The 11,067-nt window shown below is 48.9% G+C and overlaps 3 protein-coding genes across 12 annotated transcripts in view; 1 reads left to right on the forward strand and 2 right to left on the reverse strand.

Annotated features, from left to right (window-relative positions):
* Window positions 1-3,782, reverse strand: part of MAD1L1 (MAD1 mitotic arrest deficient like 1) — a 380,749-nt gene extending 376,967 nt beyond the window's left edge. For all 8 annotated transcript variants that reach the window (XM_021412108.1, XM_021412106.1, XM_021412112.1 and 5 more), the window contains exons 1-3: window positions 3,624-3,782; window positions 1,966-2,119; window positions 731-871 (exon numbers count right to left, since the gene is read on the reverse strand). In XM_021412108.1, the coding sequence (XP_021267783.1) occupies window positions 731-871; window positions 1,966-2,115 (291 nt within the window). In that variant the 5' untranslated portion in view covers window positions 2,116-2,119; window positions 3,624-3,782. The remainder of the gene's footprint in view (window positions 1-730; window positions 872-1,965; window positions 2,120-3,623) is intronic.
* Window positions 4,841-7,207, reverse strand: MRM2 (mitochondrial rRNA methyltransferase 2). 3 transcript variants are annotated; one of them, XM_021411287.1, is made up of 3 exons: window positions 7,129-7,207; window positions 6,001-6,290; window positions 4,841-5,621 (listed from the first exon to the last, which is right to left on the reverse strand). In XM_021411287.1, exons 1-3 carry the CDS (start codon window positions 7,146-7,148, stop codon window positions 5,197-5,199), a joined length of 735 nt encoding a protein of 244 aa, XP_021266962.1. In that variant the 5' UTR covers window positions 7,149-7,207; the 3' UTR covers window positions 4,841-5,196. The 3 variants fall into 3 exon arrangements, with proteins under 3 accessions (XP_021266962.1, XP_021266961.1, XP_021266963.1); XM_021411286.1 differs by having other exon boundaries at window positions 6,007-6,290; window positions 7,048-7,148; XM_021411288.1 differs by having other exon boundaries at window positions 7,048-7,148.
* NUDT1 (nudix hydrolase 1) lies at window positions 7,430-11,021 on the forward strand. Its single transcript, XM_021411289.1, has 3 exons — window positions 7,430-7,618; window positions 10,170-10,315; window positions 10,512-11,021. The coding sequence occupies exons 1-3, from the start codon at window positions 7,467-7,469 to the stop codon at window positions 10,682-10,684; spliced, it is 471 nt and encodes a 156-aa protein (XP_021266964.1). The 5' UTR covers window positions 7,430-7,466; the 3' UTR covers window positions 10,685-11,021.

Here is an 11,067-nt window from a genome sequence, read left to right on the forward strand (position 1 = left end):
TTCAGCTGCATGTAAGACCTTCATTATCGTACAGAACCCACAGCTCTTCTGCCACTTTCAGTGACAAAGTTAAGCAAACACATATGGGCATAAAACTAGAAACCAAGAAAAGCTATTACTCCCTGAGTGAGGCTCACAGTCTTATCAATGCATGCTCTCTTCTGTGACAGCACACGGTTGGCTCTGCTGCTATTCCAATTAAATTACAGTCACACAGACTAAATACCTGCAATTCTGCCAGCAAAAATTTAAATTCATTTGGGAGAAAAACGCTTAAATATTTCCGGGAGAAACAAAGAACAAATCCCTTTTGTTACTGCTACCTACAACAACTTCAGTGCTACGTTAACAAAATCTAGCAACCAGATCAGACTGCTCATTGATCAAACAAGGGTCTGATGTTCACACCGGATTTGTGCACATTAGCAAGTAGCACAGTGCACTCACACCATATGCTCTTCAGAAGTCTTTACTACAGATTAGCTCAAGTCTTGCTCTGAAAACTGAGTGCTCATTAGCAGCTGGAGAGTGCTATCCTCACTCCTGGACTGCATCTTTTAGTTTAGTTTCATCCAGAAAGAGTCTGGTATACACGTGCTGAGACACAGCACTGCAAACCAAAGCACAGCGTGTGAGAACAGTCAGAAGCACTTCCCTGATCCAAACTAAAACCCCAACATAGATGCACCGCATACGTTCTGACTCAGACCATCTACATTGTCTTACTTACCTCATAGTTTCTGGCATTAGTGTTGGCTGCCTTCTCCAGCTCAATGCGAGCCCGTTTGTGGCTAAGCTCCATCTGCATCTTCTCCCGTTCCACCTGCAGGAGCTGTGATTTGGAATGGATCTGCCCAGCTTGTTCTTCCAACTGCCCGGTTCATACATGAAGAGGGACAGTACACATCGTTAGCAGCACTGCAATAACACTGTTACCCTCTACTCTGTACTATCCAGCTGATAGTTGCATAGCATTTTACAAATTAGAAGGTAATTGTCACCACATTTGTGGTACTTGTCTTTTCTCACACCAGGAAACCAAGGCCAAAACCTGGGCTCAACTACATTCCCAGGAACCTGAATCAATACAGCATTAGCTGGCAGGAAGTGGATTTCAATTCAGAATTTCTCATTCCATCTCTAGAAGTACTTTATCTGACAAAGTGTACTTCTCTATCTAAAAAAGTTAATTACAAGCTCCCCAAGAGTTATAAAATTAACAGCAGATAACAACAGAGATCAGGCCCTCCATTAAGCCTAACTGTGGAGCAAAATAATCTTTTTTTCTATGACCCGCTACAATATGACACCACAGATTAAATTACAACACAGACAATATTACAAGAATACCTCTCTTCTAAGTAATGTACCTTTGACACATCGCTAGTGGAGGCGGTGCAACCAGAGATCCACCACAGACAAAAAAAAGTCACACGTTTTTTCCATTACTTTCAATATTCAATATTCCAAACAGAAAGCAGCTTTATATTAAAAGGACAGCAGGCTCATACTATACTTAGAGACCTACCTAGAAATTATATCAACAGACAGAAACTTTACTGCAGCTTAATAGAGCTTATGATGCAAGATGTCAACCTACTACATGCTTTAAGAGCAAAAGGTAGCTTGCAGGAAAAGTTAAAATGACCTGTGGATACTGACAGAGGCTGACAAGAAATCCCAAATGGTTGGCACACTGAAGCCACAGCAAGTCTCTTGCATGTGTCCAGGCAAGGAAAATTTAAGGATGACCAAGAAAAAAAAGGTAATTAAGTGACATACTGGAAATACATTAACAAGTATAAAGAATCCATAACATTCTCAGAAAATAAATCTCCATCACTGAGCAATTTTATAAAGAATGGTCACACCTTAACGAAATCAACCCTGATGCTTAGAAAGCAAAGGAGGTTACAGCCACACTGAAAAGATGCTGCAGGCACCAGCAGGCTGAGGACACCTCACCTGCACCCTCTGCTGGTACTGAATCTGCAAGGAGCTTTGAGACGATGCTGGCACAGCCTGCCCGGACACCCCCTCCATACGCTGTGAAATGAAGTTGTTGAAGGATCTCAGGGTGGAGAAGACAGTGGTATTATCTTCCAAGTCCTCCATAGCTCTGAAAACATACAGAAAGTTATAAGGAAAGCATCCAGAGCAATCTATAGTATACTGATGCTCTACTATAAAAAAAAAAAGATACCTCTGCCCTGAGATAACACGAAATGTAACATCTTCCACTTTACAGGGTACAGAAACCAACCTGCCTGTCACTGCTGGGATCACTTCGAACCAGAAAACATCACCTAACTGAGGCAGAAGTTGTACATCTCTGGAATTAGAAATTCAGGCAAGAAAGCCTGTTCTCCCCATAGTGCTATAACCAAAATGGTTTGCTTTGATTTAAATACCTTCCCCCAGAATTTCTGCTAATTAATATAGAAGGAGAAGTTATCTTAAGTTACACCAAACTGAGTTCTCCCTTTCTCTGTAATCAAGATAGATTCACAGATACAAGTTAACGCCATAGGAGGGGAAGCTCTACAGCACATAACACAAAAGAACTTGTTACTCTACCCCCAAACATCTTAAGGGCTGAGGGAGGAAGAGAACTAATCCTACACTCGTAGCAAGCTCTACCTTCTATGCAACCTGATTCTGGCTTCCAAAGAGCACTATGGCATATAACTTTCAACAAGTCTCACCAATCTGACAAACCACTTCCATTAGCGAACTATAGCTCCTCATTCACGTAGAAGTTTCTGCAAAATCTTCCTTCAGATTCGCAGTAGTACTAAATGGCCAAAAACGCATCTAATCTGGAGGTCAGAGAGGCTGGCAAGTTGTTCCCAGAAGGCTTGGGGAAGCCTTAAGCGAATCCCTCTGAGATTGGAAGCACCACAAGTCCCAGAAGCACCAAAGGAGGTTCAGAGCCAGGAAAGGCACCAGGACACTCTCACAGGCTTAGAGCAGCGGCGCAGGCTCAGGGCTGACCCTCAGGCCCAGGTACTCACAGCGATAGAATCAGCACTCCTTGGACTCACATCACCACAAAGCGCTGGTATAATAGAAGCACACTGGGAAGAGCTCAGTCAAAATCCAAATGAAAACGTTTATTTGAAATAAGCACAACATTACCATGCAGAAATAAGAGGGCACTGCCAACAGGTGACTGGCTTCCAGCAAACCTACTCAAAACCAGGAGCAGGGAGAACAGAAACAGCACTAACAATCAGGAACATCCCATCACCCTGCTGCAGAACATCGCTATTTATTTTATTCTCGTACAGTTCGGCTCCTCAGAGCAACCCTCCCACCTCGGCCCCAGCAGCCGGAGAACAGGCATAGGGCTGCCGGGCACCGCGAGGGGTTCTCTCTGAGAGAGCAGAGGGGAAGCGGGACCCGGTCGTGCCCTGCCTCACGCCTGGCCCTGCGCCCGGGGGCACGGGGGGCCGGCACTGCCCGCCCGCCCTTCCCGCTCCCACAGCGCCTCGCTGAGCCAGTGATGAGGCCAAGCGGCGGAGGCGGGCTGCAGCGGGGAGCGCGCTGAGGGAGCCCCGGGCACAGAGCAGCGCAGCGCAGCAGGCCGCATCCCCGCCTCGCCCACTCCCGCCCGCACTCACCACCGCTGCCCCGCTTGGATCTCCCTCCTCGCCCCGCCGCCGAGATCTCACGGGAACTCGCGCCCACCTCTCGCGACAAATGCTGCCCGCCCCGCCGTAATGACGGGACGACGCGCGCAACCCCCGGCCCTACCGTAATGCCCCGCCTCGTCTCAAATGCCGCGCGCCTCCCCACAGCGTGCGACGAACCTGCTGGGCCGCCCCCGGCACGGCCGGCGTACACAGGCGTGACTCAGCGTGTGAGCGCTATGCAGTTAGAAAGCAAAAACCCGCCGAAGAAACAGAATGGAGTCGGGCAGCCTTCCACCACGGCCGCCGCTGGGAGGCCTGCACGGCCTGCTGCCCTGCTCTCCGCGAGGAAGCACGGGCCGCGCCGCGCGGGCACGTCCAGGCGCCGAATGGGGGCTGCCGCCTCAGAGCCGCAGGGAAACCGCCAGCTCCCGGCTCGCACCGTGTCTGCACGGCGCCAGGACGGCCTGTGCCTGGCACGCTGGCACTCGTACGCAGATTGAGAATGGAAGTTCAAAGTTACCATTTGATAGATCTGCGAGCCGTTCAAAATGGTATATGTATGATGAGAAAGATCTGGAAGCCTAAAAAGATAGTGCTATCATCCCCTCTTATAACTCGTGCCACAGCCGGCCCGATGAAAGTGCTATTTAATGGAGAAGTTGTCACTTCCAGATAAGACGGGCTGAATCTATTTTTGCAAACAGAACTCCGGCAATTCAATCACAGTTCTATCAGTAATTCTACCTGTCTGGGATCCAGGAAAATCTTGTCATTTTGCCTAATAAACATTACTGGTCAACCATAAAACATTACTGAAAACGTAGGCAGGAATTATCTCCTCAGCTGCGGTGACACTGCCCTCCTGTCATTTACTGGATTTATGAGTACAATGAAGTAGCAATTTCTAAATATAACCTGTATCTTTAGGAAATGCAGCAAAGCCATCAGCTGAATACTCGAGGGCCAGAGCCAGGCATTTGAAATGTCTGCATTATAGACTGTATGTGACAATGCAGATTCTGACATGCACAAAAATGTTGTTTTTACACATGCTAATAAATTATATCAGCTTTTAAGAAAGATGAAGAGGAAATAGATTGGCTCAACCCCCCCTTACTGGTCCCTCTTATTCTGACAAGCGCCTTTGTGGTTAGTCTCAAATCCAACAGCATTAGAAATGCAATGATTTTCAAGCACACATTAAGAACTCATATAATCCCTGCTTTATTTTCATTTCCATTACAACAGCCCCAGAGGTTGCCTTTCAGATTATTCCTCTCCATTCCCAACTGTTTTCTCCACAGGTGTGAAGCTAGATTGGATGTCTCTGCTTGTGCAATTAGTGGATAAACTCAGTGGGGCACCACCCTGGTTCTATTTTCATATTTAAAAAGCATGATGTACTTCGCAAGAATTGCAGCAGATTTTCCAAGGTTGTTCTCAACAATCTAACAGTTCAAGCTGGGGATCTTCATGCTTGGAGTTTTCTTTAAACACATGCCACATCCAGATTTCCAATCTGTCTCTGATCACCTGTTTGATAATCTGTATTTCCCAGCTTTCATTTCCCTTTGTACAATCTTGCCAAGTAATAAGATTCAGACGAGTCCTTCCGACTGGCCTGAGGCTTTATAGTTCTCACATCTTGGAACTGCTCCTTCAGTTTGTTTTGAAGAACACGGGACTCGTGTCCATCCCAGAATTTACACAGTACCGTTCCTTTTGGCTTTAAAATACTTTGTGACAGATTCACAAGGCCTAAACACAAACTGATCAACTTCTGATGATCCAGCTCTTTAATGCCTGTTGCATTAGGTGCCATGTCGCTCAAGATAACATCCACCTTCTCTGCAGGAAGCAGACTCTGAATCGTTCTTTGTGTGCTTGGGTCGGTAATGTCAGCCTGTGACAAGAAGACTGCTCCTTCCAGCGGGGAAATCCGTAGCAGGTCAACTCCAAGGAGAAAGCCAGTGGGGGCAGCAGGATCTGGGTTGTAAGAATGAATATCACATTGAATGCTTATTATAATGGTAAAAAACAACTTGCATATACATGAGCTCCATTATACTCAGTAAACTAGAAGCTATCATCACCCGCCACAAACAGTCTTCCTGTCCTTCCATAACCCGTTTGCTGCATGCATCAACGTGGTCTGCTACCAGCCAAAGCATTTATGATGTTAAAACTCAGTTACTTTGGATAAGCAAGAGGTATTATTATTCATTGTTCTTTTTTTTTTTTTTTTTTGCAAAGCTGGCAGTATAATCCACCAACAGTATACATGATAATGCTTTTCCTTATAAACATGAGTGGCTCAAAACACACAAACCACACCCCATCACAAACATAAAAAATGTGCACTTACCCCTACCTAAGGCATTCACCCTCTCTACAGCAACCTGGCTCCAAGCACCAGGTGCTGCCCCACAGTCAAGAACAGAAAGTCCTGGGCGCAGAATACGAAACTTGTCATCTATCTCCAGTAACTTGAAGGCACTCCGGCAACGGTAATGCTGCTGCCTCGCTGCCTTGACAAAGGGATCCTTCCACTGCCGCTCCAACCACCAATGCTCTGTGGCAGTTTTCTTCTTCAGGAGCCTCACTGTGCTGTGCAGACACCTGCGCTGCAGAGGAAGGCTCGCCAAACGCTGACAGCTGCCCAAGAAGAAAGGTGACAGCCAGTCAGCGCATGTCCACAGTAGAGATTTCTGCAGCACATACTGGTTCATTTTTATCCTGAACACGGTTCCACCCATTTGTCACCAGGCTCACCAAAAGCCTCAGAATTTCAGAGATTCTTGGCCTCTTCAGTTACCTGCTCCATTTACAGAGAGAAGAGCTATAATGGGGATCAAGACCTCACTGGTTACTCCTTGAACAAAGGGGAAAAAGCGGATCTCGTTGGAGAGCTCTGCAGTTCTAGTCAGGCATTATTTGTTCACCATGTGAAGACACCTGGTGCTAACAAGCCCTAAGGAGCACACCAGCCGTCCGGTGGAGCTGGGCAACCTCTGTGCCAGCAGGGGCCTGCAGGGGAGCAAGGATATGTCCTCACTACCAACTCACACTCCTCACTGACCCCAAGCGCTGTGTCAGAGGAAGTAAGGATGCCCGAACGTCACTTTCGTGTGAAAGGCTTTTAAAGCCGAGGACCCATCGTTTTAAGACGAACTGCGATGATTACACAAGAAGTTAGATCACGGAACAATAGAACGCCCTGAGCTGTAAAGGACCCGCAAGGCACAACCCCAACCCCTGCGGCTGAGAGCGATGTCCCTGAGCTCCGGCAGCTCGGGCCGTGCGCACCGCGCTCTGGAGCGCAGCTCTTCCCCGCCTCCTACCCGCCCTCCCCCGGCAGCTCCACGCCGTTCCCCCGGGCCCTGGTGCCGGTCTCCCGGAACGGGCCCCGCACCTCCCAGGGCGGACAGACGGCAGCCCCGGGCCAGGCCCGACCCAGACCCCGGCTCCCGGCTCCCGGCTCCCCGTCACGCACCGCGCCCCGTGCCACGCCATGGCGGCCACCGCCTCCCGCCCCGCGCTGGGGCGGAGCTGAGGGCGGCGCTGCGGCGGCTGAAGCGCGGGAAGAGCCGGGCGCGGGGGGACGGGGAAGCTCCGGTTTTTGGGGCAGGGCCGGGACCGAGGGGATACGGAGACCGTGGAGGGAGAGCGGTGGGAGCGGGGAGCCGGAGGGTCTGTGACGGGGCGGACGGGGCGGCGGGTGCGTGAGGGGCTCCGGGCTCTGCCGTGGGGCTCCGTGCGGGGCCCGCGCCTCCTCGGCCTTCCTGCCGCGCTCCGAGCACTGCCCTCAGGCGCCCTGCCCGGCGCAGCGCCATGTCCGCCTCCAGGCTCTTCACCCTCGTGCTGGTGGTGCAGCCGCCCCGCGTCCTCCTGGGCATGAAGAAGCGCGGGTTCGGGGCCGGGCTCTGGAACGGCTTCGGGGGAAAGGTGCAGCCGGGGGAGAGCATCGAGGATGCTGCACGCAGGTGAGGCCCGGCCCTGGGAGAGGGGCGAGTGGGAGTCGGGTGCTCTTGCGGTGGCTCAGCTGCTCCATACCAGCCCCGTAAGCGGTATGCCGCCCGCCGGGATGGTCCGCGACGGCCGGGGCGATGCTGAGCCATCTCTGTGCAGGAAGAAGCACTGCACAGATGCGTGAAGGAGCAGCATGGCTCCCCATCACCTGCTTTCTGCAAACCTCTAAGCGTCTTCCAGTCCACGAGTAACTGAAGCTAGCGAGCATCCTCCCTCCCATTGTGTTGACTCACTGAGACCTAGTCCTCCAGCAGAGGCTCTTATGCTGTTCCTGTAGGTGCATCGTTGACTTTAGGCCATACAGCAGCACTGCAGCTTACAGCGGCAGACTGCCTTAAAGGTGTTGTATGGATGCTAAATTCCAGTTGCACTTTTAGTACTCTGTGAGAAGAATATAGTGACAAAACACTAGCAGTTTGACTTGGAGATGCTGAGTTAGGGAATGGAACCGAGTCACTCCAGGGTTTCGGTACCATTTTTGGAACTACCAACAGTGGTTCACTGCAGGACTTTCTTCACATCAGTCACTGAAATGAAGCGGCAGATTCTACCTTGTTGTTTAGATGAACTTTGCAAATACAAAGCCATGCTTTGGCACCTCCTCGCTTTGTGATGTATCCCCAGATGTACCTTTCCACCTGCAGGAAGTTTAATGTTGCTCAAGAGATTCCTAACAGCTTTTGTGCTGATAGGTCTCCTCAGCTGCGCCAGTGCAACTGCCAGGGCTCTGTGGTGAGAGAGCTCATCAAGGAACAGAAGAGGCCTCTCTATATGCATGCCGCAAAGCACCAGTTTAACGTAGCTGATACTTAGACCAGATCTCTACATAGAATTTATCGTCTCTGAGTGGAGGGTCGGAGACCTGTCTCGCTACTTCAATCAGGCCTTCTTTTGCTCACGTTGCCACTTAGTATGGAGTGAAATGACTTGATTAATTTAGAATTTGACTGCCTACACACGTATTCATCTGTGCTAGCTTGGAGTTCAGAACTGGAGCTTTAATCCCCACAAGATGCTATGTGGTGGAAGTTCCAGCAATCCCAGTGCAACATGTCACAGCAGAAGCAATACCTGCTGGTGCAGACTGTGGCACAGTCCGATCTGCAGCCATTTCTTTGCAGCTCGTTAGAGCTGGCTGCAGAATTACACCCTGACTCCTGTTCAGCTCAGCTGAGGAGGAAGCAGTCCCCAGAGGCAGGGCTGGCTGGGCACACTGCCCTCCTTCCTGGCTGGGAGCTACACCAGCACGGGGCTGCCAGCCCTGGGACAAGCGTGGGCTCAGCTCTCCTCCAGGAGGTGTCGTGCAGCCCCGGTAAAAACTTCACCGCAGCACTCTGCTGTGTAGCAGGATTTGAGGTGTTAGGCTGCGGTTGGCTCAGTTGGCGTTGCAGTGGCGTAACCTGAAGTTAATCTTTATAGACTGGACTGTTAAATATTAAGCTTAAATGTGAACAGTTTCCTGAATCATTGCTGTACTCCACTGAGTCCCACGAGCACCTGGACGCTCGCAGCTCTTCAGTGACGCATCCTGTAAGGAAAGCTTTCAGCTAGTGCCATTTTTTTTCCAGTTTGATATCTACTGTAGTGTCTCCATTTACTATATACAGAACCCAACAGCTCACAGATAAATTATTTAGTAAGCCACAGCGGTGTTGCGCTTACAGTTCCTTTACCACAGCCTGTGAAACAAGGCTTTTAGCTTTGTTGGTTGAAAACTGCCTCTATTGTAGGCATCGTTTTTCAGGAAGACCAACGAGAATTAGCTAAGACATCAGACTGCAATGCAATTTTGAAGGATGGGATGTATGATCCTGATGCCAGCGGAAGCTGGAGCCTTAAAGATCATTTCTGTTTTGAAATACTTAGGTTACTGCCAAATGTAGAACTACATTAATCATTATCCTTATCTGAAGATAGCTTCCAAGCGGCCCTTACCTTTGTACAGTAGAAAAACCAGGACACATTTCAAGGCTTCTTAGCAGCAGGTTAAAAAAAAAAAAGCCACGAGTGTGTGGCATAGACAGAAAAAATGACTTGAAATGCTTCAAGTGGCCACGCATGGTGAGCCTTGAAAGGAGCCGTTATGGAAGTCTCTCAAACTGCTCTTAAAAGACTTGTCTCCCAGCCTCTCTCTTACACTGAATGTACTTCTGAGGAGCAGAAACTGAAGTTTTACACACTTATTTTCTGGTTTTGATACAGCTTTTAACTGGGAGGTTACATAGTGTATGGCATTACTTAAGTAAGCTTCGCTTTGCCTCAGAAGTAGCTGATTATTGTAGCAGTATAGATGAGATGTTCTAGTATTCCTTACCTGTGTCACCACAGTTCTAAAGGCTTAGTCTGAAGTTGGCAAAGCCTTTTTCTTGTCTAAACAAAGCGTATCTCAGATTTCTTAAGCCACATGCAGCTCCAGCTTTAATCCATCTGTGTTAGCCCATTTGTAAGTAACCGCAGGAAAGATCATCCTCCTGCATGGAACGTAAACACCTGTTTCTTGTGCAGGGAGCTCCTGGAAGAGAGCGGGCTGACTGTGGACACCTTGCAGAAGATGGGCCAGATCACTTTTGAATTTGTAGGCAACTCTGAACTCATGGAAGTTCACATTTTCCGAGCGGATCAGTTTCACGGAGAGCCAACGGAAAGCGATGGTAGGTAGCTTGTGGAGCTGGGTGTGTGTTTTCCATTGAAACTCACTACTCATAAATAAATGCAGAACTGCTCCTACAGAAACTCCGGAGGGAGGCAGCTGGGCTGTAACCCAGAGCTGTTTGTTTACATAGTTGAACTCCAGGCAGCAAATAAGCATGAGAAATTTTCATACAAAATTGTTTTTTCCCCCACCAGAAATGCAGCCTCAATGGTTTCAGCTGGATGAGGTGCCATTCAAACAAATGTGGCCAGATGATATCTACTGGTTTCCCTTGGTGCTTCAGAGAAAGTTGTTCCGTGGCTATTTTAAGTTCCAAGGACAAGACACTATTCTGGAGCACACACTGAAAGAAGTGGAGGAAGTTTAAGAGGAAAGCAGAAGCATTCATTCCTCCTGCTGCTGCCCACACTGGACTGGGGCACCACAAGTGCTTACAGGGGGCTCCTTTCTCAGCTTCCCAGCACAAGGCTCACTGCCAGGTCACTGGGAAGTAAAGAAAATAAGGGGGTTTCTTAGGGCAGAAATAAACACAGTGAGAATTTCCATGCTGTGAAGTCTCTGCCTGTGATATGCTTTAGTGGTTATCTGATGACATCCCTTAAGAACTTGCTGTTAACCCTTTGTTTCTCAGGTTGTTAATGTATTAGGCTTTTCCAGCATGGCTGGAAATGGCTTTAGAGAATTAAAATTATTTTTTAGCAAAAGCATCTGTTGTCCCCTTGTAAACTTCTGCCTCGTTTCTAGATGGTT

Source organism: Numida meleagris, chromosome 13 (genome assembly GCF_002078875.1).
Source record: "Numida meleagris isolate 19003 breed g44 Domestic line chromosome 13, NumMel1.0, whole genome shotgun sequence".
NCBI lineage: Eukaryota > Metazoa > Chordata > Aves > Galliformes > Numididae > Numida > Numida meleagris.

Bases quoted from the DNA above. Each gene is read 5' to 3' on its own strand.
- NUDT1 (XM_021411289.1), top strand. From the start codon at position 7,467: ATGTCCGCCTCCAGGCTCTTCACCCTCGTGCTGGTGGTGCAGCCGCCC. The intron at 7,619-10,169 runs GTGAGGCCCGGC...TTTCTTGTGCAG, and splicing joins ATCGAGGATGCTGCACGCAG to GGAGCTCCTGGAAGAGAGCG. The intron at 10,316-10,511 runs GTAGGTAGCTTG...TTCCCCCACCAG, and splicing joins AGAGCCAACGGAAAGCGATG to AAATGCAGCCTCAATGGTTT.
- MRM2 (XM_021411288.1), bottom strand. From the start codon at position 7,148: ATGGCGTGGCACGGGGCGCGGTGCGTGACGGGGAGCCGGGAGCCGGGA. The intron at 6,291-7,047 runs GTGCGGGGCCCG...CTTCTTGGGCAG, and splicing joins CCGTCTGTCCGCCCTGGGAG to CTGTCAGCGTTTGGCGAGCC. The intron at 5,622-6,000 runs GTAAGTGCACAT...CTTACAACCCAG, and splicing joins GGTGAATGCCTTAGGTAGGG to ATCCTGCTGCCCCCACTGGC.